General features: G+C 37.1%; 1 protein-coding gene across 5 annotated transcripts in view; it reads right to left on the reverse strand.

Moving 5' to 3' along the window:
- The window catches only part of LRP6 (LDL receptor related protein 6), a 178427-nt gene that overhangs the window by 49189 nt on the left and 102172 nt on the right, over positions 1–27066 (reverse strand). For all 5 annotated transcript variants that reach the window (XM_069541179.1, XM_069541178.1, XM_060024306.2 and 2 more), the window contains 5 exons: positions 25307–25438; positions 21531–21927; positions 20295–20466; positions 2611–2827; positions 1232–1521 (listed from right to left, as the gene is read on the reverse strand). In XM_069541179.1, the coding sequence (XP_069397280.1) occupies positions 1232–1521; positions 2611–2827; positions 20295–20466; positions 21531–21927; positions 25307–25438 (1208 nt within the window). The remainder of the gene's footprint in view (positions 1–1231; positions 1522–2610; positions 2828–20294; positions 20467–21530; positions 21928–25306; positions 25439–27066) is intronic.

Genomic DNA, 27066 nt, shown 5'->3' on the forward strand with positions numbered 1-27066 from the left:
TATGGTTTGTTTTTCGTTGGGTGGGAGGATCCAGAAGAGCCAGAGGCGTAGTTTCTCAATACAATTCACATATTTTATGAGCAAAGAAAAAAAATGATGTCAGTCTCTAATAAATGCAACTGTGACCTCAAGTTTTATTGCCAATTCAGGGAGAAAGTTTTGAAATTTTTAAGGACCAGAAATTTATTCTAGTAGAACAGTGGAATGACTATTCTTGTAAAATTTATTAGTAATCAAGTGAAAGAGACGTGACCAGAATGTTGCAGACTTTTAACTGGTAGTCAGCTTCCTGAGGGTACCTGAGAGTAGGCCATGTCACCGTGTCAACTGAAGATCTCAACAACCTTATATTGATACCTTATAGAGGTGCATGTGACTATTATCATACCATTACCACTGTAGCTTTGAATCCCCTAAAAATTAAAACCGTCATAATTCAAGCTATTAATAATAGCTGCTACTTCATGGCAAGTACTATCCTAGGTACTTTGTGTACATATATTTTCTGATTTAATCCTTACAACAGCCCTGCAAGATAGACATTATCGCTATTTTCAAGATGAGGAAACTTACAAGCCCACACAATAAAAGCCAAGATAAAGCATTTATTCACTCATTTAACAGATTTTACTGAACACCATTAGAATCTAACTCTGGCTCTAACATTCCATGATTTTTGCACATGAGACAAAATTTTACACAAGTTATCTAAAACAAGTCCAAAACAATCTGGAAGAAGGAAAGCTTATTCTCCAGATTTTCCGGTTAAGAGCTCCTCCTTATGGACTCAATGTGCTTTTCAATATTTATTCTAGGGGGGAAAAAAAAGGTATGCTATAACTCATAATTGCCATTTTCTATCTCAGTCAGGTGTCCCCAAATTTTTTTTAATACATTTAGAGTCAAGTCTCTATAAGCCATTTATATGAAGCATGCAATTGCTTACTCTCTAACTGAAGAAAACGTCACTCATTAAATTCAAACAGAACAAAGCAGAGGAAGATTATGTCTTGCAGATTTAGAACACTCAAGCAGAGTATCTTGCACTAAAACATACGTAATAAAAAATACTGAATGGGCCTTTCCCTCGACTTCCTTTAAAAAATTAAGTGTTTTTGTAGAACTCTGCCTATTAAGTAATGAGGAAAGTTGATAAGAGCACGAAGAGTCAGAAATCCTAGAGGCTCTCCCTTTTAGCCCCCAGTTTTAATATTCCAGTTCTTTTGCTAACCTTGAGTGATATGTCAGTCCAGTAAATTCGGTTGTCTGTCACATCAAAATCCAAAGCAGAAGCTTCTTTGACACCAGTGAGTGGGATGGCCACGTTATTATTGTTAGTTTCCAAAGAAATTCTCCTGATATCTGCTCTCCGTGAAAACAAAAGGAAAGCCTCTGGGACAATGCAGGTCTTCATGTCACTGATGAGTTCAAAGCCAATGGGGCAGGCACAGCGAAGGCCCTGAGGTCTATAGAGGCAGAGATGGCTACATCCCCCATTCTCCTCAGCGCAGGGGTTGGAACCTAAAATTATAAAAGGGCACAGAAGGACACACGCATTGATACAATCAACACATTTTCAATTTAAAATGACTAAGCATTTGTTTCACAAAGACCAAGGATGATATTTGCTCCCAAATCTAGAGTTTCAGTTGTAATCTCATAGACATGCACTGTGAGGGTTAATAGGGAATAAAAGGCCAGTTGTGCAGGCCTATAGTCCCAGCTACTCGGAAGCAAGATGGCTTGAGCCCAAGAGTTTTGATCGGTAATGCTCTATGCTGATTGGGTATCCGATTAAGTTGGCATCAGTATGGTGACCTCCCAGGAGTGGGGACTACCAGGTTGCCTAAGGAGTGCTGAACTGGCCCAGGTTGAAAACGGAGCAGGTCAAAACTCTTGTGCTGATCAACTGGGAATAGAGGTATGACAAAAATACTTTCCTTTGTACCCACAGTAAACTTTAACTAAACTGCATTATTCATACAGTAGAAATTCTTTTCATGAAGGGGTGTGTGTGTGTTAAGTTTAGCCCTTCGATTCAAACTATGTAGGCAGAGTACTAAGCCAACATTTAAAAGGTTATTCCTGCCAATCAATCTGATAACTTAAAGTTCTCATTTGTTTCCGGATAAACAACTTTAAAGAAAGTTCTTGATTCCAAAATTATTCATGGACCATCTACATGGTGCCCAGCACTAGGTCATCCCCAAATATCACTGAACTTGGTGATATGCTGAAAATATGTTTGGAGGTTTCAGGAACCAAAAGAAGAAAGTGATTTGGAGTATTTTCCCTGGGACATTTATTTAATTTCTCTGGTTCTTACATTTAGGGTTTGACAGTAGGGAGGTGGAAGGAAATGGAATGATAGTCCCTGAGAAAGAAGATAATTGTCTAAAAGCTGTTCACTGTCTTCCTTAGCCACTAGACACCATGGGATATGATGTAAAAGGTATCAGACTTTGAGAAAAACGTACTTGTACCACAAAGAATTTATGTATATCCCCTCAAAACATCAACAATTCACACTGCTGACTTTACAAGCTGCTGACTGTCTCTATCTTTTCTCATTCCTCGTTCAATCTCTAAGAGAACTGTGGAATTACTTACCAACGATTCGATGAACATTTGTGGCCTTCAGGCCCATGAGGTCAGGGAGCTGGTCTATGATGATTTCCCGCTCTGCACTTCGTTTGTGTACTCTTTCGATGCTCCGCCTCTGCCAGTCGGTCCAGTAAACATAGTCACCCAACAAAGTAAACCCAAATATGTGGGGAATTTTGTCTTCCACTAGCACTCGTCTCCCAGTCCCATCGGTATTCATAACCTTCAAGTTTAAGTTTAAAGAGAAGGAAGAGGAAAAGATGTGTACTTATTCTTCAAACGTATATAAAAATGACAAAACCAACTATGCCTACATCAAAATCCAAGTGTCATCTTAGCTACTCCTGTTACAATGCTTTCACAAAGTGACAACATGTTGGTTTAATGAGAAGGATTTCGAAGACTCAGTGTGGGCTCGTATTTTACCTCTACTTCCCCAGTCTTTTATTACCCTTCCTTCTAAAAATCCCGGCAACATTAGATTTAGTAGGCACCTCCTCTACTAAATGACTGTGTAAAAATTAAAAGTACAATATTATCGCCTTAAGTTTGCTTGTACATCTGTTTTCAAATTATAGTGTACCTTTGCACATATTATTTTATTACGTATTGTGTTTTATAACATATTTTATCATGAGAGTTTTGCCTGTTTGACATCTAAGGAAACTAAGATTCAAATAAGGTTGCACAGCTTGTATACAGAGTTGATGTCTTTTTTAGAACTCCTTCTATTTAGTATATTTTTTATTTCATTGTTTTTGTTTTAAAAAAAAAACACTCTAGATACTCTCTCTGCAACTAAGTTTCAAGTAACTAGGACGTATCAGCTCTTTCCAACTACCCTACAGCACAGCGGTCCCCAACCTTTCTGGCACCAGGGACCAGTTTCGTGGAAGACAATTTTTCCACGGACTGGGTGGAGGAGGATGGTTTCAGCATGATTCAAGCACATTACATTTATTGTGCTCTTTATTTCTATTACTATTATATTGTAATATAATATGAAATATATAATGAAATAATTATACGGCTCACCATAATGCAGAATCAGTGGGAGCCCTGAGCTTGTTTTCACTTGCCACTCACTGACAGGGTTTTGATATGAGTCTGCAAGCAACTGATTTATTATGGTCTCTGTGCAGTCAAACCTCTCTGCTAATGATAATCTGTATTTGCGACCTAGAGCCCTCACATGTGCAGTTCACAGTAGGGTTCGCGCTCCTATGAGAATCTAATGCCGCCGCTGATCTGACAGGAGGCGGAGCTGAGGCAGTAATGCGACCAATGGGGAGCAGCTGTAAATACAGATGGAGCTTCGCTCGGCTCACCTCCTACTGTGCAACCCGGTTCCTAACAGACCACGGACCACTCTTGGTCCGTGGCCCGGGGTTGGGGACTCCTGCTATAGCAACATTATTAAATTCATTCTGACATTTTCATTGTAAACATCAGCAATTTCCCTAGGCGTCTTATCTGTCTCTGACGTTGCAGAAACATGTACTAATCTTCTGCTCTAAAAGACAGAGGAAGTATTCTAAAGCACCAACTTCCAAGCCCTCATCTGAGAACATTTCTATCATTTAAAGTGGCCTGTGTACCAGGCAAATCAGCCTTCAGAAATGTTATTGTTACTAATAACATGTCCATGCAAACACCCACCTAAAAAGAAGTATCAGGCATAATCTTATACAAGTATTAATTTTTTATTCATAAATTATATTCCATGTAAGTCAATACTGTGATGCCTAGATGGAATGACAAGCAAATATCTTTATCTCTCCTCTCTAAAAATTTTAAAACACTTGCTGACCTTCCCCAAACATCCAAACCTTGGAAACAAAATACTTAAAAATTGAGCAAAATTGTGCCATATTCTTGTATCTTCACTTGCAAATATCAATAAATATTTGATTTATATCTGATGGAAGAGAGATTATATTAGTTGGATGTTTATCTGTTCATATTAGATACAAGAGGACTTCTATTAAGCCAACTGAATAAATCTATATTTAAATATAATGTTTTTTAAAAGTCAAAAACATAGTTAAAAAGAATTAAATACTACTCCAACTCCTAACATTACACACTTTTTAAAGTTAATAATTTCTGCTCGAGACATGAGTTTAGATTTTTTACATTCACATTTTCTTGCAAGAGACCATTCCTGGATATATTTTATGATGTCTACGGTTTATCTTAAAATTACTTTGGTGTTTAACAGTAAAATGACTAAGCAGAGAAAAAGGGTTGATAATCTGTTTTCATATATAACTAGGATATAATCTCTAGAATAGCAGGAACCTAATTCATCTATTTATGTCTTTCACAGCTACTATTAAAGAGCCTGGCAGAGAACTCAATAAATATTTGTTAAATAATTTTTAAAAGGAGGGACTTCCCTGGTGGCGCAGTGGCTAAGAATCCGCCTGCCAATGCAGGGGATATGGGTTCGAGCCCTGGTCCGGGAAGATCCCACATGCCGCGGAGCAACTAAGCCTGTGCGCCACAACTACTGAGCCTGCGCTCTAGAGACCGCAAGCCACAACTACTGAGCCCGTGTGCCTAGAGCCCGTGCTCTGCAAGAAGAGAAGCCACCGCAATGAGAAGCTCATGCACCGCAACGCAGCGTAGCCCCTGCTCGCCACAACTAGAGAAAGCCCGCGCGCAGCAACGAAGACCCAACGCAGCCAAAAATAAATAAATAAATAAATTTATTAAAAAAAAAAAAAACTTTAAAAGGAGACAGGTTTCCTAAGACCTACGACAGTCAAGAAACCTTAGTAAAAATGGAAATTAAAATTTATATAACAGTTCTTATCCTCAGATCCTAGCTTAGCCATGTGAATGAATGAAAGGTATTCTTGCCCAAATTTTAAATCCATGTGAAAATGCATACTACTGCCTACTTTTAGAGAATGGATACTTTCCTGATCCCTCCTAAAAGCAGAGCTCCAAGAAAGAATTTCTGGCCCCATTTTATTACTGCCTGGAAACTCTGATCAGGGTGAAAATTTTTCCTTTATTAGACATAATTTAGAATAGTCATTATTTTTAGGTGGGAGAAGCTTATTTTAAAACTCTGTCCTTTTGCCTCCACCCTAATATGGAGATTCTCTCTTGACTCTGGTATCTTCCTCTACCCTCCCTGCAAGAATTTCCTCCCAATACTATGTCCTTCCTTCCCAGGATCTCCAATTTCTCCCTCTCCATAAGGTCCTTCTTTTCTGCCTTTAACACAGTTTCTACCATTTTAGAGAGACACTGTTTAAAAGCTGAATGATTCTGTTTTTGCTGCCATGTTCTCTGAATGATCTGTAGCTGCTGCCTCCACCTCTTACCATTCATTCCCTTACCTCCCTACAACTGGCTGACAATCCGAGACTCGGCTCAAATGACTACTGAAAACGATCAGTGACTACTTTTCTGTTCTTCTCTGCTCTTGTGCTCTTCTGCACAATCTGCTTTCTATCTCTTCATCTCCCTGGTTCCTCTTTCCTTTTTTAAACCTGGCTGGATGTGTTCCAAGATTTCCTGAGTTGTTCTGTCTATAAAACACCTTTCAACAGGCCCATCAAGTCTTAAGGCTTTAATATTACCTTATGCAGAAAAATTACAAATATGTAAAGTTCTAGTCTAAAGTCTCATCAGTTTCTACTGCAATATTTCCCACTGCATCTACCAGAAAATGTACTGCTACCTCATCTAAAATGTCATATACTGAACGGGAAACCTATCTTCTCCATTAGGGGGAGGAGTTCATCATCCTATCAGAGAGCATCTAACACAGAGTGCTAAACATTCTGTATTACAGAACTCTAAAATAATACTTTCTTACAAGTGTATGGTATAGTAAAACGTGTCCGCTTTTACCTTATTCCTTGTTTCAGTATTATCTTAAATCAATTATTATCTTACATTTAATAAATTAATACCAATTTTGCTGATTACTATGCTCCAATATTGGCCTTTCTATTAAAATTTATTTGCTGATCTAAAAGCATACACTAGTTACCTAATACTGAACTTCTTTTTAAAAATAAAATCTAAATTTCTACTTCAAAAATATTACAGGATCAACCAACTCTCCTCTTTCAGTTATGTGTCCTGCAACATTCCTGTTTGTTCATTTTGAGAAATTAACAACTTAAACAAAGATAGCTGATTAGCTATGAATTTAGATAATGGGCAAAGAATGAAACTGAAAACCACAGTGAGAAAAATAACAAAAAGATAATTCCAAAAGATTCTTCTGGTTTACACAACTCTGCATTTTCTTATTTAGCATTTATTCTTCATTCTTCTGCTCTCTAAAAATCTCTTATGATTAGCAAACAATACTCTGGCAGAATTAGACAGATTTGGATTTTAAATATAAGATCACTCACTAGATACCGTTAAGGAAATTTCTCACATGTAAAATAGGCAGAGAGCACTTACATTACTGAATTATTTAAGAAAGAAAAGAATGTTTACTTATATAGCACAGTATCAGTTTAATAGATGCTCAGTAAACGCTGGTTCTTGCCCTTTATTGTTTTAGTAAAATGCTTTAGTCCCTAAAAGTAAACAGCTATACTTAGATGGCTATATTTAATTAATTTAGTAAAATATAGTGCTTCAAAATAAAAATTAATACATAAATATAAAAGGATATGTGGAAGTAAAAGACCAAACAACCACACAGTTTTAAGCTGAATAAAAACAGCACAGATTTTTCTGTATCCTGGCAACTAGTGGAAAACTGGAGGGCTGCAGCCTTATTCCCATTTCCAACCCCCATTTTTATTGTTTGCTTATGCTACTTAGATGCACAGTAACTAAAACAGTAAACAAAATGGAGAAGTTTGACAATTTGATTGGAATATACTTTCTGCTGCTCTACCAGACCCTCGACTCCACTCCCCACCCCAAATCAAACAACATTAATAAACATATCTACTAAATGCAAATCACATGAAAAGCATGATGAATGCTAATAGAAGTTTACAACAGGGCCTCTTCTAGCTAAGGGATTACAACCTGGTTGAGGAAATAAACTATATTTACATTAAAACCATAAACATACACCCTTCTCTGGCGTACAGTTAATCAGGAAAAACTTTAGGAAGGAGCAGGAGTTCAAATCCACCTTCAAGAATTAGAAGAATTTGGACAAAGAAAAAGAGAAAATGATTTTTCAAAATAAAAGAAGTAACACACGTTAAGACACAGTCATGGATGTCTTGTTTGACTGACTTTGAAAGAGATGCTTTGAGGTAGAAAGAATACAAAAGGGACTCAGAGAGACAGCACCCTATAAGAGGTATGAAATTCCAGGTAAGAAAAACTATAGAAAACAAGAAACTTCTGAAAGCACTTTAAGGAGAGTGACATAACAAAGCTGTATTTCAGGAAGACCTCATTTCCCTCTATTAATGCATCCAGATTGTGCTTAAGATAAATATCTTAAATATAGAATTACGGTTAATAAAATATTTTCAATTTCTATGGGATGATAATAGAGGTCCAAAAATCCCCTTTCTGAAAGTCTCTGGGGCTAGCTCTATTTTAGAATTTGGACTTCTCTGAAATACTGAAAGGCTAACACAATGCACATGGCGTATCACCTCTACCTGGGTCCAGGGCAGCACTTCATTGCCAAGCATGATAATATTTTTCCAGCAAGACATATACATATTCTCACAAAGGGGGATAAATAGGAACTACAATTAGTCTTACACTGCTTCAAGTCAGACTCCTTTTTTTTTCTTAAGTGTTTTTGATGTGGACCATTTTTAAAGTCTTTATTGAATTTGTTACAATATTGCTTCCATTTTGTGTTTTGGTTTTCTTGGGCTCCCCCACCAGGGATGGAACCCGCATCCACTGCCTGGATTGCCAGGGAAGTCCCTCAAGCCAGACTCTCTACCAACTGAATTAATAAAAATAACTTTCGGTTTGAAGAGCTTTTTGGATTTCAGAATTGCACATAAAGGATTGTAGGTTAGGAATGCTTTGGTGATCTTCACTCTGGTCCCCTGACAAAACTGGGGCTTGGATCAGTGTTAATGCTGCTCTAAGTGCAAGCAAGGGTCTCAGGAAGAAGAAAAACAAGCAAAGGACATGTTAAAAAGATAAGGTAATTTTTAGCAACATCTGGCAAATCAACAACAAATGATAATGAAGGTCTTAAAAAGATCTTTAGAATAGCACAGAGTCCAAGAACTCAAATATTAGTTCCCTAAAAGCCACAGCTAAGGATTTTGTAGCTTTGCACACTAGAGTATTAGTTCCTTCCAGCTAGCTATTCCTTGTTCTCTCACTTTAAAGGCAAAAACTAAAAGTGTTTTTTTGTGGGTTTTTTTTTTGGGGGGGGGGGTAGTAGAGTAAATAAAGTGCACACTAAAGCTAGATATATCACATCTATTTCAAATTAAACAATGTAATTAAGATATGCTAAGATACTTTAAATGTAAGTTTGTAACCACACTGCTTCCCTTAATTCCCTAGCTTCCCATTCTTGACTGTTGTAGTAGCTTTTTACAACAGGGTTGGGTCTAGAACAGTGCTGTCCAAAAGAAATACAAGTTACAAATGTGAGTCATGTGTGTAATTCAAAATTTTCTAGGAGCTAGATTTTTTTTAAGTTTTTTAAAAAACAGGTAAGGGTAATTTTAATAATATATTTAATCTATTCATATATATCCAAAATATTTTATTTCAACATGTAACCACTCTTTAAAAATTTATTAGCGAGATTTTATGTTTTTTCTTACTAGGTCTTCTTAGTATGCATTTCACACTTCAGGCATCTCAGTTCAGAGTAGCCACATTATAGGTGCTCCGTAGCCATATGTGGTTACTGGCTACCCTAGTGGACTGCGCAGTATTAGAAGTTCATGGTGGTGACTATACAGCCCACAACAAAATTAATTTACTCCTGTTTTAGATTAGACCCCTGTCCCCCCTCAAACCTGCCACCTTCAGGGTTGCCCTAGACTCATCAGGCTCCGTAAAGCCACAAACAAATGCCTTCCATTTCGTCCTTCCTCCCTCCCCAGCTATGCTATACTTAATTCTAATATGGGTTAAAATTACTTCAAAAATGATTTCTCATGAAAAGAATAAAACTCTACTTTTTTCATCTTTTATCACATTTGTAAGTTTACATTTCAAAGTCCTAGCTGAGATTTGCAAGAGTAAGGACAAAGGCCTGATTCTTTCATTTCTTTTAGGTTATATCAAAATAAAAGTATTAAAATCACATTTATATTAATAAGAGAATCCCTATCTGCCATCTCCTTGGCTTTCCCCTTAAGAGCATTCTAGATTGACAGATAATGGTTGAAGCCAGGTAGTTCCTGAGTATCTTTACTCTGCTTTACTACATGTCTGAAATTTTCCATAATTAAAAAAAAAAAAAATGAAGAGAGGAAAGATAAGGGAAAAAGTCCAAGGGCATCCGAAGAATAATAATAGTTGTTAGTAATAAATGCTGTTATCATTTTTGTTGTTCACATGATGTAGGAGGCAATTTATGAGAATCCTCTGAAGAAATTAAGGGATCAAAAACTTAAACAAAATCTGATTGTGAGACTTTACTTCTAAAGAACTACATATTTCCCTTTATACCGAGTCTGATTACTTTCTGAAATGTGTTTCCTTCCATTACTTTTGCAGAGTTGACACTTCTTAGAAAATTGGCTTCTGCCCTAAATGCTTCTCTTGTATCAGCCACACAATCTCTCTCTACTACTGGGCAGAAGCAACATAGAGAAACAAGAACATGTTGCTTTGTCTCAAAGAAAATTACTGTTACATTTCTCATACCCAAGGAGTAACAGTTTTGGACAGGTTACTAGGTTTATAAATACAGTTTTAAGCCCCTTTATGTTTAAAATAACAACCCAAATCCTGGTAAAAGCTTGCTTGTACATTCTGAACCCAGGACAAATGCACCATTTTAGGCCAATCCAAAAGATAACCCTTATGCTTTAAAAGCTGAGCCAACACTAATTAAATCTTCTTGAGGGTGTGTTTCACCATATTACCTCGGAGTGGTTTAATTAAACTGAAATTAGGCTTCTGTCACTTCTAAAATCTACCTCCAAATCTGAACCAGAGTCTCCAGTGGTTTCAGCTGCTTCAACCACACTGTGGTATGGATTTAACATTCTGAGGCATTTCCAAATATTGCAAACCACACTGAGCATACGGGCTACAACAGGAAACAGATGTGGGTTAACCAGAACATTATCTTCACAGAGAGGAGGTAATGGCAAACCTTCTGCAGACATCACATCCGGTTTTTTTGAGTAGTTTCATCAGCCCATTAAATGCCAAGACAGGATTACCCATGAAATCCTGGAATGCAGCCAGTCTACTACCAAAGTTGCTGTTATGCAAATTCACTTGACTGGACATGTTCAAGAAATAGATGACAACAGGACAACCAGGCACCCCTCATAAAATGAACTGGGAATGCTATCAAGTTCCAAAAAAGAAATGCAAATGAACCATTCCTCTTATACTGTTCCAGCCAATATCCAAAACAAGTAGTAAATTAAAAGTTTATATATATATATATATATATATATACACACACACACATATATGAGAGACAAATAGGTATCGTTGGGGGCTGATTCATCTAATTCATAGGTTATAAAGTATAATTTCATAGAAATGGCACTTTTGAAAACTATATCGATGGAAATAACATTTCAGTCATGCAGAATCTCACTGGGGTGAGAAGGAAAGAGAAATGCTTTGCATCCAGTAGGGGAAGCAAAGGGACGCCATGCACCTGTTTAAGAGAGCAGTAACGGCAAATTCAGTGCTGCATTTAAAGCCTTTAAACTACTTCAAGACATATTATGTCTGAGTAAATACAAGTGATTTTTAATATGGAAAGAAAAAGTATCAAACTTGCACTAGGTAGTTTCATAATATTTTTTCAAGGAGTTGTGCTTAGAATATTAAACATTTGCAGTTCCTATGCTCTTTTACAGATAGAGTTACGAATTGCTATCGTGACCAAAGCATTCTAAAACATGAATTACTCAAAACTATAAAATTGAGAACAGATTTTCAGCTGAAGGTATCACCATGATGAAAACCAACACCACCTTAGTCAATACTCAAATGCTTCATGAGATTCTTGTGAGAACCCCACTGTCCTGGAGCCTTTAATAAACCCTAAGGGAAACACATTAGCATATTAACAAGGGAAAAATGCTCCCTTTCCTCTCATTCTTTTCAAGCACAACTAACATATATTTTGAGTCTTAGTAGGAAAAAAAAAAAATCAACTCTAACATCTTAGTATTAAGACAAATTACTCAAGTACCAATGAGCACGCCTTATGCCCAGATACTGGTTTTTAAATACTATTCTTCATTAAAAAGAACCATGGCTCCTTGGCATGGGAAATAAGAGAAAGCTGGAATATGCTGTTGTTCCAAAAAGTATTTTAAAAATGACAGGGGCTCCTTACAAAATTAAAATTAAATTACCATTTGATTCAGCAATCCTACTTCTGGTACACACCCAAAAGAACTGAAAACAGGATCCCAAAGAGATATCTGCACACTCATGTTCACTGCAGCAGTGTTCACAATAGCCAAGAGGCAGAACCAACTTAAATGTCCATCAACAGATGAATCGATAGAGAAAATACGGTATATACTACAATGGAATATTATTCAGCCTTAAAAAAGACGGGAAACCTGTCACAGACCACAACTCGGATGAACCCTGAGGACATATGCTAAATGAAATAAAGCCAGTCACAAGAACATAATACTGCATGGTTCCACTTATAAGAGGTATCTAAAGTAATCAAACTCTTAGAAACAGAAAGTGAAATGGCAGTTGCCAGGGGCTGGTGGAGAAGCAGTTGTTCAAAAGGAATGGAGATTAAATTTTGCAAGATGAAAAAGTTCTACAGATCTTGCAGAACAATGTGCATATAATTAGCACCACTGTACACTTAAAAATGGTTAAGATGGTAGGTTTTATGTTACGTGTTTTTCACCACAGTTAAAAAAAAAAGATGGAGGCATGTCAAAAGGACACAGAATCACCTTGAAGGTGATCCTAATGCCAATTCTGGAACAATTTTTGCAACGATATAATGATGATAATGAAATATACCCTGTAGAATAAACTGAACATCCACTGGCTCATATATACACATATATATGTGCATACATATATATATGAATAATTGAATAAATAGGAAAGGGGACACCTCTTTCTTATGGGAGAATTCCAATTAATATAACAGGAATAATGGAAATGGTATCAGTGTTAATTTCCTGGTGTTGATCACTATTCTATGAGTATGTAAAATGAACCTGGGTGAAAGTTTTATTACTCTTGCAAATTTTTTGTTGAAGTCTGAAATTATCTCAAAATGAACAGTCTAAAAAAGAGGCAGCAGAACTCAACACAATAAGTACTGTATTAGGAATCAGGAAACTTGAATTCCATTGTTTTCTTCATAAACAGCAAGTTCTATGACCTTTGACAAATTAAAGAAGCTAACTAATCAAAAAGCAACAAACACTGCTGAATTCTGGGAAGAGAAACCTGGGATAGAAAGAACAAATGTTTGTGTAAGTATATGACACTATCTAGAAATCATCTGATAATGTCTAAACCGTCTGAACATGGCTTTTTTCCCAAAGACAACAACACTTTGAAAACCCATGAAACTCTGTTTGCTTACTATCTATAGACTAATGAAATCTATTGTCGCAGAGAAGGGTTTGGGATTTTTTTCCCCGTATTTTAAGAATAACACTGTAACTAAAACACAATAGTAGTGTTATAAATCTCAACCAGACATAAAGACCAAGTCATAAATCAATCTAAAATCAAAAATAAATGAACATTTAACGTTTTAAATGTCTAAAGCTAAGTGAAAGAAGCCATACTTACAAGGTAACATACTGTATGATTCCATTTATGCAAATCTAGGTGCAGAGGTTGCCGGAGAGTGGGTGTGGGGAGTTGAAAATAAAGGGGCAGCACAAGGCAGTTTTTGTGATTGATGGAAATGTTCTGTATCTTAATTGTGGTGGTGGCTACATGACTCTATGCACTTATTAAAATTTATGGAACTGTAAAAAAATCAATCAACAAAAACAAAAAACTGAACAGGGTCTATTTATTAATAGCATAAAGCCTCTAATTTCAGTCCTACTTACAAGCTCTACAAGCCTGGCAGATCTCAGAAGCTCAAAATTATAAATGAAATAACAAAATACTAATCTGTTGAAAATCTCAGCACTATAAAAGGGATTCTAACTCCTTCCCTCAGATTATTATTTCAGATCAAATCTACCAAAAAAACAAATCATAGTACAATGAAGACTTTAGGAAATCTATTAAGAGTTCAACAAAAAAATTACAGGGCCTGCATTATAACATTCTCAACATTTTAAAATTGTAAGCTACACTTAAAGTGGAAAAAAAATTGAAGGAGAATCCTTTGCTCGTTATGGATAACTTCAGCAATGACTATTACATAGAATCCTTAAATAGCTGGTGATAAATTAAGTTGAAACAAGAAGTTAAAATACTTGTTATTGTTAACATTGCTCTATGTTTTGCAAATTCCCTCCCAAGAAGCCCGAAAACTGTGGTCCTTGCCATTATATTACTTTTTACCCTTTCCAAACCTTCTAAAAACAGTAAAAATAAAATCTCTATGACCCCTTTAAAAGTATAATAGTTTCCCAGCTACAGGGAAATAACCTCCTGAAAAATAATGTTTTACATGAACTCCATTAACATTTACATGTTTGGCAAGCTTCAAACAACGGCTTTAAACATTTATTTAAACCCACCATGCATATTAATAATGGAGTAGCCTGCATACAGGTCAACGCAAAATCTAAATGAATAGCTTACTGGAAGTCACTAAAACTGAGTTACTAAAGATACTGAACCCCCAACAGGCAAGTTTTCTTTAGGTGATAGGAATTAAAGGCACAGTAAATAAGGAAAAATTTAAAGAAAAAAAGAAAACAGTCATGTCATCTTCAATATAGATTCCCTTTTAGCAACTCTCCCAAGCAAAGTGTTTAATTTGTTCTTAACCTATGACATGCAGTTAATATAAAAAACATCAGAAAATGTTATAACTGGAAAGAACCTAAAGATCACCTGGTTCAAATGACCTCACTGGCCAAAATACAAAGACCGGAGATTATGTGAATTATCTAAAGTCACCGAGTTAAATGGCAAAATCAAACAAGAACTAGATCAGGGTCCAATATTATAAAATGTTTCAACAAAACATCTAGAGATTACCTCGATAAAAACTAAACATTAGGGCTTCCCTGCTGGCACAGTGGTTGAGAGTCCGCCTGCCGATGCAGGGGACACGGGTTCGTGCCCTGGTATGGGAAGATCCCACATGCCGCGGAGCGGCTAGGCCCATGAGCCATGGCCACTGAGCCTGCGTGTTCGGAGCCTGTGCTCCGCAACAGGAGAGGCCACAACAGTGAGAGGCCCGCGTACCGCAAAAAAGAACAAAAACAAAAACAACAACAAAAAAAACCCACACTGTTATAAACTGTAAAGAGGATGACCTCTCTTCTCAAGAAAGTAGGACACTGAAATCAGGACTCTTACTTCAGGGGTACAAAAACCAAAGGAATAAAGAAGGTACTTCTAAAATAATGACTGTAACTAAAAACAGCTCCCCACATATTAAATGGTTTTATACTAAAACATGAGGCGAAAAAGTATAATAGCAGAACAGTTAAAAAATAATCCAAGTGCAAGTTCAAACTTGGTCACTAAAGTGCTTTCTAGGTACCAAATGAACAGATTATCCTAATTTACATAGATAAAATTATACTAACTCCAATGTGAGGCAACTGCATCTTGTTTGGTGAGGCCCCAGGGTTTGTTGTGCCAGTTCAGGAAAATATGATCACACCTATCATCAAGCAAGTTTTTCTCACTATAAATATGTGCAATAATTTTTCTAGAGCCAGACAAAGTAGAGGAGATAATGAGATGACAGAGCATACAACTGGACGATATACTACTCTGCTGCTATAGATGATAACAAGTTAAATAATGTTGTTAGAATTGTACATCAACAGGTAACCTTCAAATAGGAGTTCAAAGATAGATATAATCATAAGATACACCCCAATCAGAAACAAGATGATAGCCCATGCTTACAACTCAGTGAATACAGTCTCCAAATCCAGGTATTCTGTTGAGCTGAGGAATCTAATAATGGAATTTATCAAAATCATTCTTCCATTATTATATGTCAAGAAGATGTGGGGAAAAATATATATTCATATATATACATACGTATAGTGTGGTAAAGTAGTAGGAATGGGCAAAGATTCAGGTATTTAAGTTATCCTGAACATTTCTCTAAAACTAAAAGTAAAACCAATTTTAAGAAACACATAAACTGGCAAAGATTCAAAAGAAAGAACTTGTTGGTACTTGTCATACACTCAGGAGAGCTTTATCTCAACAACAGATGATTATATTATTATAATTTCTTAAGGAGGAATTAATCTTAGAAAAAACAATAAGAAAAACCATCATAAATGGGTCCTTGTGTGTTTTAACAGACTTTCACAATACACAGGCTAAAGACGCCAAAGAAATTACTTTAAAAAAAATCTGGGGCTTCCCTGGTGGTGCAGTGGTTGAGAGTCCGCCTGCCGATGCAGGGGACACGGGTTCGTGCCCCGGTCTGGGAAGATCCCACATGCCGCGGAGCGGCTGGGCCCGTGAGCCATGGCTACTGAGCCTGCGCGTCCGGAGCCTGTGCTCCACGATGGGAGAGGCCACAGCAGTGAGAGGCCCGCGTACCGCAAAAAAAAAAAAAAAAAAAAAAAAAATCTGAATACTTGGGAAACAAATTTCTTTATAAGAGTACTGATTAAACAGAGGAAGTTGTCATGAGAGGAAAATACAGCCCTACATAATAATCTCTGTTTCTGTTTCCCAACAAAATTGTGCCAGGTATAATTAGATTTGGACAAAACTACCTATGGACACTGTTCTCTAAAATAGGGAAATTTACAATAAAAGAGATATGAAATAATTCTACATGTCCTTGAAGTAAACAAGAAAAATCTCTCTCTTCACCTACAACCACTAGGTGTTGCTGCATTTGTCAGCATAAGCTCAGAAATGAAAAGGGGAAAAAAATGAATAAAAAGTATATAATGAGAAAGTAAACTGTGAGAAAATTTCAGCTATGACAATATTATTATTTTCAATAAAACCAGCGACTGAAAACGCATTAACTGAAAATGTTTTAAACTTATAAATTATCTATGATATGTCTTCACTACTGGTAAGCAGTACTGCAGGCCCTCAGTACAACCAATGTTTCTGGCAGTTGTAACGGACCGAGAAAAATGAGAATAGTGTTAAGACACAATGTGCTTCTGCCTACTGCAGGGTCTTATAAAGCTGAAATAAAGGCTTGTTTGATGTTCCCCAACCAGAAAAAAGAAAATGATCCTTTCTGCTAATGCTTTAGTATTTATTATCAGGAAGCCCCACTTGGGTGGGGAGTAGAGGGGACCCCGGTGCAGACAAGTAAACTAGAAGCTTGTATGTAAAAGGTGATGAAATGATTTCAGCATAATGAAGAAACGTAAACAAGTACCAGGAAGTACCTTTTAAATAACACCTACAGTTAAGTGGTCACTATCAGTTGAAAAGTAGGGAAATCAGACATATCCTCACAAACATATTCTTATATTAAAGCACCAGCCAATAGGATGACTGTCTTTTTTTTAAAAAATGTGACATCATCAGCAATTCCCTATGTACCATCCCTCTCTGCGGAATTGGTTATAGAACTCAGGTAAACCTATTTATTCTTTCTTGCAACTCTGTACAACAGAAGCCGAGTCTGAAACCCAGAGCTCCCCATTAATTTTCTCTGGTTTCCCCAATCCTCAGACCCAGCTCCCCAATATCCAGCATCTGGTTACATCACCACTTACAAAAAAAATGAGTGAGAACCTGATCTAAGGAATCTCCACTGAGGGAGCAGAGAGCATAAGCGAATGAACATTTTAAGCTCTTCCCATAAGATCCACTCAAAACACAAGAGTTTACTATGCCTTACACTGCTACATAATTTATCAAATACCTATCTTTTCTTCCCAAAAGTACTGGAAACATATATCCCAAGTAAACTCTAAGTGTTCCAGAAGTGAATAAGACCGCTACAACCATAATTTAATATTTTCTTATAGTCCCAGGAAAAAGTACCTTTCATTCTTGGGCATGACAAAAGCAGGGAAGCTTTCTTAAGAGAAGGGGAGGAGCAAGGAGCATGTGACCTAGACTAGGGTCAGATCAGCACCTAGGATCAGCTGATACATAACAAGAGGCTAGCAAGTAATCCTAGAAAAAGAAGCATTTTTAAAATTCTGTGTCTTCCCAAAAGTTTTAGTCAACCTACTACTGAGTAAAGCAAAATGAAAAAGCTGGTGGTTACAGTTGCTCCTATAATCACTACTAGTCTCAGAGAGGGAAACGAACAGTTTTTCTCCCTCAGTTATGCAATATGAAGAGCTGTGCTCTTTCCTTAGTTTGCCATATACCAGCAATTTTACATATCATTGTAAATTTGAGGGTAACAGATAACAATATCTGCTCTCTTTATTTCCCAGATGTGTCTGTAAAAAGAATTTTTTTTTACATTGTAATTGTAATTAAAATTACAAAAGCACTGAATGTTCAATTAGGGAAACTTCATCAGAACCTCTGGGGAAAGAATGAGGGGAGGTCATTGTGTGTATAATTTGGTGGAAGGAGATATATCACTAACCTCAAATAATCTGTCAAAAGGGGGACAAACAACAAATAGCAGCTGTGTTCCAGTAAACCTGGAAGAAGAGAAATAGATCTGAAAGGTAAGTTTAAGGATGCTGGTACAAGTCAGGAGGAAGGAAATAAGAAGTGAGGAAGCAAATGACACCACTTACATACATATACACAGCTCAAAAGGCCAGAACTAATACTCATTTTAAGACCTACTGCACTTCCTGCAAACTAAGAAAATAAATCCTGTAAAATGAATATTAGATATTGTTATATAATGTGTGTTCATTCTTATTCTTAAACACTGTCATTCAGAACCTCCATAAATTCCCATTTCTTTACCTGAATCCCTCCTGAACTATTTGTGATTTTGAATGAATTTCTATATCTAAAGTGCTAAAAGTGATCTGCAGTAGGGAAAATAAGACTTGAAAAATTCCTAGAAAGAAACAAATGTTTTATTTACAATCTAGTCAGTCAGTCATAGTAAGCTAAGAAAGATCAAATACAGAATTTTTAAAATCCCTATAGAATAATAAATCACGTGTTCTTCCGTGATGTAAATTATGTGCTCTTTCCTTATGTGCAGACATTCCTCTGGGACACATGGACTTAAACTATTTTTCTAAGAGTAGTATACCTATACACTCATGTATAGTCCACAGCTGATCAACAATACACATTTGTGAACTGGATGGGACTGTTGTGAGATTTGTACTCAAGCCTACCCAAGTGAAGCTAATAGCCTGTCTGAAAAGTGAACTCATAACCTTTGTCTCATTAGCACTGCACTCCAGCTGCTAGATTCAAACCTAACTTGGATTTAAAGGGGGTGGGGGCAGTGAAACACTAACAACAGGGAGAAAATTTATATAGTCAAGTCTATGCATAATTTTCTATTAATGGAAACCAGCTGCAAGAGTTGAAGATGGTTTTCAGTATTTAAGCCTGGTGGAATACTAATGGCTTTTTTCTATTCCAAGATTCCATTCTTAAAGGAAGGCCCTTTAACTCATTATTCCCTCAGAGTCCCTGACATTCCTAAGAATCACCTTTCTAAAGTAACTGCTCCAGAGCCCAAATTATCTATCTATTGCGAGATGTGTGCTGTGCCTTTGAAGAGCCATTCAAAGCTATTCCTTATATGAGAAGTCATGTGTTTTCCAAAGAAATATTGTGATCAAAACTCCGCTTTAAGTATGTGATTCACAAGACCTCTAGCAATTCAAAGCTGTAAAGTGAGACGTCACAATCAATTATCACGGATATATGCTCTTCACAAAACAATGTGATAAAATAGTCACATATTCACATATGGTGGTTGTTTCCACCGTAATTCTATTCTGATTGCCCTTAGTTCTATCATTTGGAAAATATTTCCCCCAAGCTTTGGCTAATTAATTTTTCTCCCACACAGCTCATAAATCAATTTAAAAACCATTTGCATGTAACCATCTTAATAGTTAATATATGCCACCACCTGCCCCAACACCATCACCAACAGAAAGTATATATGCATGTATGGGCTTTGTTTTCCTGACGACGACTATCAGCTCTTTCAGTCTAGAGCTTATGTAATATTTGGTTTGTGCAAACTGCCCCTAGGAAATTCAGGCAGTGGCTTTACCCATAATGAGAAAAATCATTCACATAAGCTTTTAAGACTAGAGATACGTGAATACCCATTTCTCATGCCAGTGTAACTCAGAAATTTTATGGTTAGATGGAAGAAAATACACAATCCCCAGAATCCTCAAGGTTGAATAAAATACCTCTGGCACCCCAGTGAAGATGCAAGAATATCTGCATCAAATTACCATTAATTCAAAAACGATTACAAAACTGGTTTCAAAATGAAAAAGCAAGAAACAAACCTCAATTTTGTCTGTTTTGGCATCTCCCCAGTATATTTTGCCTTCATCATAATCCAAGGCTAAACCATTTGGCCAACCAAGAGAAGTGTTAACCAACACTACTCGATCAGAACCATCCAGAGCTGCTCGCTCAATTTTCGGGATTTCTCCCCAGTCAGTCCAATACATGTACCTATAGAAGTACACAGAATATGAGCTAAAAACAGATAATAAACTGTAACTTTCAGATATCCTAAAGGTGAGATCCACCCCTCCTTTACACTGATCATCTGTTAACACCACAGAAGGAAAAAAACATAAGACAAACATACGAAGAGTAAGTTTAAGACATTTGTAACAGCAGTGTGTAAGCTTGTAGAAAATTTTCAGAATGAAACAGTGTTTTCTAGAACTGATAATGCCTCCCAATAATGATACTCTATTTTCAGCTGTGTTTTTCAAAATATTTTGTGCTCCTTCCCAGGAACAGTCCTCTCTTTCTTGCTGGCTTGTCATCTCTGACACAAAAAGGTTAAACCACTAGTAATATTCAGATGGCAAACTGATTTCCCCAAATAACTAACTCCTCCTGTAGCACTACGTGATTCTTGAGGCTCCTGAGAATTTAAGGGGCTCGAAGGCATTGGTATGCACTGAGGTGTAATAATTTGTCATTATGTTCACCCTCAGGATGAATCTCATAGTAACAAACAACACTGGTGAGTATGTAGAAAGCTGTGTTTCCCTGGACCATCGTCAGGGTATTATAGCCAAAAAAAAAAAAAAAGACTAGGCATAAAGCTACATGGCCTGACCAAGTTTTGGAAATCAAATCATTTATACGCTTGGGGACATACAAAAAGTAAGATATATTCTTTACCAAGTCGTTCTGGAAGTACTGAAAATGAGATGAAATTAAATTTTCTAGGGGGGAAGAGAAAGAGCTCTGAAAACAACTTCTTTCCACAATTTTCATGGTCATGATGCAACCTCGGCAAAATCTACAGCCAACACCCGAAGTCAGCAAGCATGGACTTAATTTAGAAAGAAAAAATATTCAAAACATTCAAGGAAATAAACTAGCAATCCTTTAACTTGAGATTTTATTCCAATCACTATATTCTAAAAATGGACAGTTGTTAAAGAGCTATTTATTGGAAACCAGCATATACTTCACATTGTTTTTCTCAATGTTTCTAGGAACCTGTAAAAAACCAGAAACACCTGGCAAAATTTTCTATCAGCAGAGCCTCTTACCCAACCATGGGATCTAAAACAATAGCCCGGGGTTCCTCTAAGTCCTCTGAAATCAAGATCTTCCTCATGGTCCCGTTGAGCCTTGTCACTTCTATCCGATCAGTGCCAGTGTCTGTCCAATAGAGATTTCGGGCAACCCAATCAACAGCAATACCATCAGGATGGGCGATCTGAGCAGTGACCACAAACTGACTGCCAGATCCGTCTAAGAATGAGCGGCGTATGGCCCTCACTTCATCATCAGTCCAGTAGATATAGCCTTCCACGGGATCATAATCTATGGCAATGGCATGACGGATGTCTTCCAACTGTAGAACAATGTCTGTGAAATCTGGTGTATCCAAAGAAATTCGTCTCAAATCTGTCCTTCGGGCTAAAAGCAGTAATTCAGTGGCACCTAGAACAACAAAGTGAAAAAAATGAAGAAAAGACTTGAAACCCACAGGCAAAATTTAGTTACTCTAAATAAAGAATGCAGAACTTCTTCAGTAATTGAAAAGTAATGAGTATAAAAGGATACTAAGGGGCTTCCCTGGTGGCGCAGTGGTTGAGAGTCCGCCTGCCGATGCAGGGGACACGGGTTCCTGCCCCGGTCCGGGAAGATCCCACATGCCGCGGAGCGGCTGGGCCCGTGAGCCATGGCCGCTGAGCCTGCGCGTCCGGAGCCTGTGCTCCGCAACGGGAGAGGCCACAACAGTGAGAGGCCCGCGTACCGCAAAAAAAAAAAAAAAAAAAAAAGGATACTAGGGTCTATTTAGGGTGGAAATGGAAAGTAATGCAGTAAAACAGGAGTGGCTTGACTATGAGGTCAAGCTCTATAATGGCTGAATTCTCCAAATCAAGTTTTGATTCTCTCTCTGGCTTCACCCATTATATAGCCCCTGGAATCAATAACATTTATTTAAAGGTATAATGAATAGCAACTAAGTAATGACTAAGAAGCTAAGTAGCTGAATATCAGAGGAAGGAAGTATAGGTCCTTTGTTCAAGAAGGATGTTTAAAAAGGTCTTTACCTTTTTAATCTAGGACAAGGATCTTTTGTGATTAACGAGAATGTTCTAAAATTGGATGTACTGTGATGGTTGTAACTCTGTAAATTTACTAAAAATCACCGAATTGTACATTTGAAATGGTTGAATTTTATAGGTAAACTACGTCTCGGTAAAGCTGTTGTAACAAAAAGAACTACAGGGCAATGCCTGACACAATTAAGGACAAAGGAACCTATGGAGGAGGAAACAGCAGCAGAAGAGAGAGGGAATCAGATAAATACGACACACTGGGTAAGGGTTAGAGTTGTTCATCTGACAGAACTGGATTCAGGCAGTTACACAACCTCGGGCAAAACACCTAATCTCTCTAAGCCTGGTTTCTATAGGGTTGCTGTGAGACTTTAAGGAGATAAATGTAAAACTCAGAAATGTACCAAACATGTAAGTATTCAATAAATACTAGCTAATATATTATTATTATTACCATTAGAAAGTAAACTTTCAAATTTTTATTTCATTGAGTTTTAAATCAGATTTATTTATGAAATGCTTTTAACCCAAAAGAGTATTCAATAAAAACACTGTTGTGAATGAGAATATTAATCTTTTTGTTCGCTTTGATTTTAAATATTCAAGTCAACCACTAGCAAAAAAACATTTAACTTTACATAAAAGCTAATAAAAGATAGTAAACAGGGCTTCCCTGGTGGCACAGTGGTTGAGGGTCTGCCTGCCGATGCAGGGGACATGGGTTCGTGCCCCAGTTCGGGAAGATGCCACATGCCGCGGAGTGGCTGTGCCCGTGAGCCATGGCCGCTGAGCCTGCGCTCCGCAACGGGAGAGGCCACAACAGTGAGAGGCCCGTGTACCGCAAAAAAAACCAAAAAAACAAAAAACCATAGTAAGCAGGTTGACATCTCAAAGAGCGAAAAAAGATTCCCAACCAAAGAAATGAGTCCGAAAGAAAATACTGATATTAAACTTCAAGCATTAATGTGGAATCATAGTAGAAAACACTGAGAAGAGGAGTGAAGAAGCTCTCAGCATCAGCTTTTTGACTCATGGATTAATTATAAATGAACTCTGTCTTGGAGAGAATACAGCCCTAAATGCCACAGCAGGCACCAACTAGGAGTAACTTTATCCAATTCACTGCCTCTGCTAACTACCAAAAGAAGCCAGCCCTAAACTCTGCAAACAAAGAAGTCATAGAGAGTGAAGCTGTCAATTTGGCAAGGTGATCAAAACACAAGAGTTAACTTAAGGCTACTACATGCCAAATGTATATCTGAAATTCAAAACAGGAGTTAAACTCGTACATCTGCACTGCTATAGGGTGTAAACAGACCACTACCGCTAAAATAAATCCTCTGTTTTAAAGTCAGGCTACATTTTTAAACAAAAAGGCAACATTACAAAAACCTTTTGTTTTAAACTGAAACCAAATTATTGTCTGCCATGAAAACCGTCTGACAAGAGTCAGCCAGCTTCACCTTTGACTAGGAGGATAATTTATCAATGCCAAGTCATGACAAATATCCTGTACACCAACTCAATTCCATCTCTCTGACTCCCTGACCCCCTTGCCAGGAACTCTAACCCACTCCTAAATAAAGGCTTCTACTTCTCAGAGTTAGATAAAGAAGCCACTGCTAAATATAACAATTTTCTTACCAGGTCTTGCTGGTGGCTAGAGAACCAGATGGTGATCCATAGGGGTAAGAATGAAGAATAACATTCTCATTAAGAAGAAAAAGAGAAGAACTGGTGTTCTCCCAAACCAGAAGTCCCTTGAAATGTCCTAAATCAGAATACTTCTCCAATATGCCCTCTCTCTATAGGGAATTGAGAGTAAGGAGAAGAGGCAGTGTGGTGGTTAAGTATAGAAAAAGTTGCTTTAAACAGTACAGTAAGGAATTCTTTTCTTCTTCTGAAGGCAATTCTCTGTTGTTAAAAGGCAATTAAAAACATCATTCAATCATTTTTTAGAAAATGTTTATCCCATGATAGTCTTTATAGTTAAAAGTTTAATAAACATCTTTTCCTTGCACTGAAGTTCTTTATTTACAAATGCTACCTACTGTTAAAAATGTATTCTTTATGAGAATACTCATTTCCACAAGAATCAATTGTGATCAATGACTATGAGATTTTTTAAATTTCATTTTATTTTTTTATTTATTTATGGCTGTGTTGGGTCTTCGTTGCTGTGCACGGGCTTTCTCTAGTTGCAGTGAGCAGGGGCTACTCTTCGTTGCAGTGCGCGGGCTTCTCATTGCAGTGGCTTCTCTTGTTTCAGAGCACGGGTTCTAGGCGCACGGGCTTCAGTAGTTGTGGCTCGTGGGCTTCAGTAGTTGTGGCTCATGGGCTCTAGAGCACAGGCTCAGTAGTGGTTGCGCACGGCCTTAGTTGCTCCGCATCATGTGGGATCTTCCCGGGCCAGGGCTCAAACCTGTGTCCCCTGCACTGGCAGGCAGATTCTTAACCACTGCACCACCAGGGAAGCCCTGACTATGAGATTTGACAGAGAAAAGAAATGGCACCTAATTTTTTTTTCCAAAATAGCATGTTAAAAATTCAGTTAAATACTGAAGTAATTTATAATATTCGAGAGTTGCCATAAAACACAAAACACTCCTAGTATATAACCAATTGTGAAGACTGAGAGATTAAGTGACTAGTCTCCCAAAGCACTGTAGAGCTTATTACAGAGAAATAAAATAAATCATAAAGAATCCCAATTGCTATCTAAAATTCTTCCTTCTTGGAGACCAACTTCTTACCATCTTTGCAGGTTTTTCCATTCTCCAGGAGTTTAACCCCAGTTGGGCAAGCACACTGATAAAAAGGCTTGACTGGAGACATCAAACACAAGTGGGAACAACCACCATTATCAATTCCACATGGATTTGTAGCTGTCAAATATAAATCACAGTAATTAATACCAATGATTATGGATGACCTCCCCCACTCTAGATACACAAAGGTTAACAACCATAACATGAGCAACTCTGATAAACCAAATTATTACCAAATGTCATCCAGGTGCTTGACTACCAGACCATCTGCAAGGAAGGGAATTAATCAGTGAGAATTTACTTAGCATTTTGTATCCAAAGAGGAATATACAAGAAATAAAGCAGGATGTCCCTGCCCTAAAGAGCTTGCAATCTGGCCAGTATGACAAAATTAATGAACAATAATACTGGAAAACAATACAAAACAATGAAACTGCTATCTTGCACATTTAGACTGTAAAGTCAGTATAGAGTCAAATGGGAAGTAAATCACTAAGGAAAGATACAGGACATGACTGAAGTCTTGAAAGGTAGGAAGAACACACAGGGGGACATTCAAGTGTGGTAAAACCACATGAATGAAGGCTTGGAGGCTGTACACTGGGTGAGATAATAAAGTGAACAGTGTAACGGAAGATTAAGGTTTGACTAATAGGAACTAAAGCTGAATGAGCACAGGGAGGGGAAAGTCTGTGGTGGAGGCACTGAGAGACAAGAAAAGCCACACTTTGGAAAGATTTACATGGAAAAGATAAACAAAATGGACTTAAAAGGGAAAACTGAGAAGCAGAGATTAATTAGAAAATGTGAAGAAACTATATATAGAAAGGGATGGATTTAAATAATACTCACAGAAAAAAAATCAACAAAAGATGGAGATCAACAAAATATGAAAGATAAAAGAAAGCAATATCACACATAACTGCAAATTCGCAAACTAGTAAAACATAAAGGATCAACAGTGTCATTAAAAAAACAAGAACAAAGAAATTCTTTCCTGAGGGCCAACACTGAAATAAAAAATTCACGCAAGTGACTAAACATTTTCTTTTCTACAAAAGAGTAACACAAACATTTTAAAACATTTTTATGGACTCATGATCACCAGATTCCAATATGACACATTCAGTATTTGACTATCTCCCCCTAAATGGAAGGAACTAATACAAAGCAATGCATAATCCAAACCCCCTGCATTTTTGGCTACAGAATACAATCTGAAATACACTCAGACACATGCCAGACATTTATTTACACACCAGTGCCAAACACTTAACATTCTCATATTCTTTAAACCTAATTCTAGTCCTCTCTTAACAAGAAATTGTTGTCAGCAGTCACAGCCCAAGTCATTATAAAGGATGGCCAGAAACAGAAACAAAACTAAGAAAAAAAGGTGGGGGGATGTGCACAGAAAAGGTATAAGCAAGTATTTTATTTAAGTAACCTGAGGTACTTAAATTAACCAGTTAGATTAATAGAGGTTTCCATTCAAGAAAAGTGCTCATTTTTAAACATACAATGAACAAAATCACTCATTAGAGAGAAATAATATGAATAAGAAATGCATTTGTGCACAATCTTAACATATGAGCTATCTCAATTTCTTATTTTATTTCTCTCTTCTTTACCTTCATACCCCCAGACTCAAACAAAGGGCTGAGGTGGTCTGTAGTGACAGATATCAAGTTACAAATGGTTTACGCTGTTGTCTACCCTGAATTATATTTTGACATTTTCCCTGT

This window comes from Delphinus delphis, chromosome 11 (assembly GCF_949987515.2).
Source record: "Delphinus delphis chromosome 11, mDelDel1.2, whole genome shotgun sequence".
Lineage (NCBI taxonomy): Eukaryota > Metazoa > Chordata > Mammalia > Artiodactyla > Delphinidae > Delphinus > Delphinus delphis.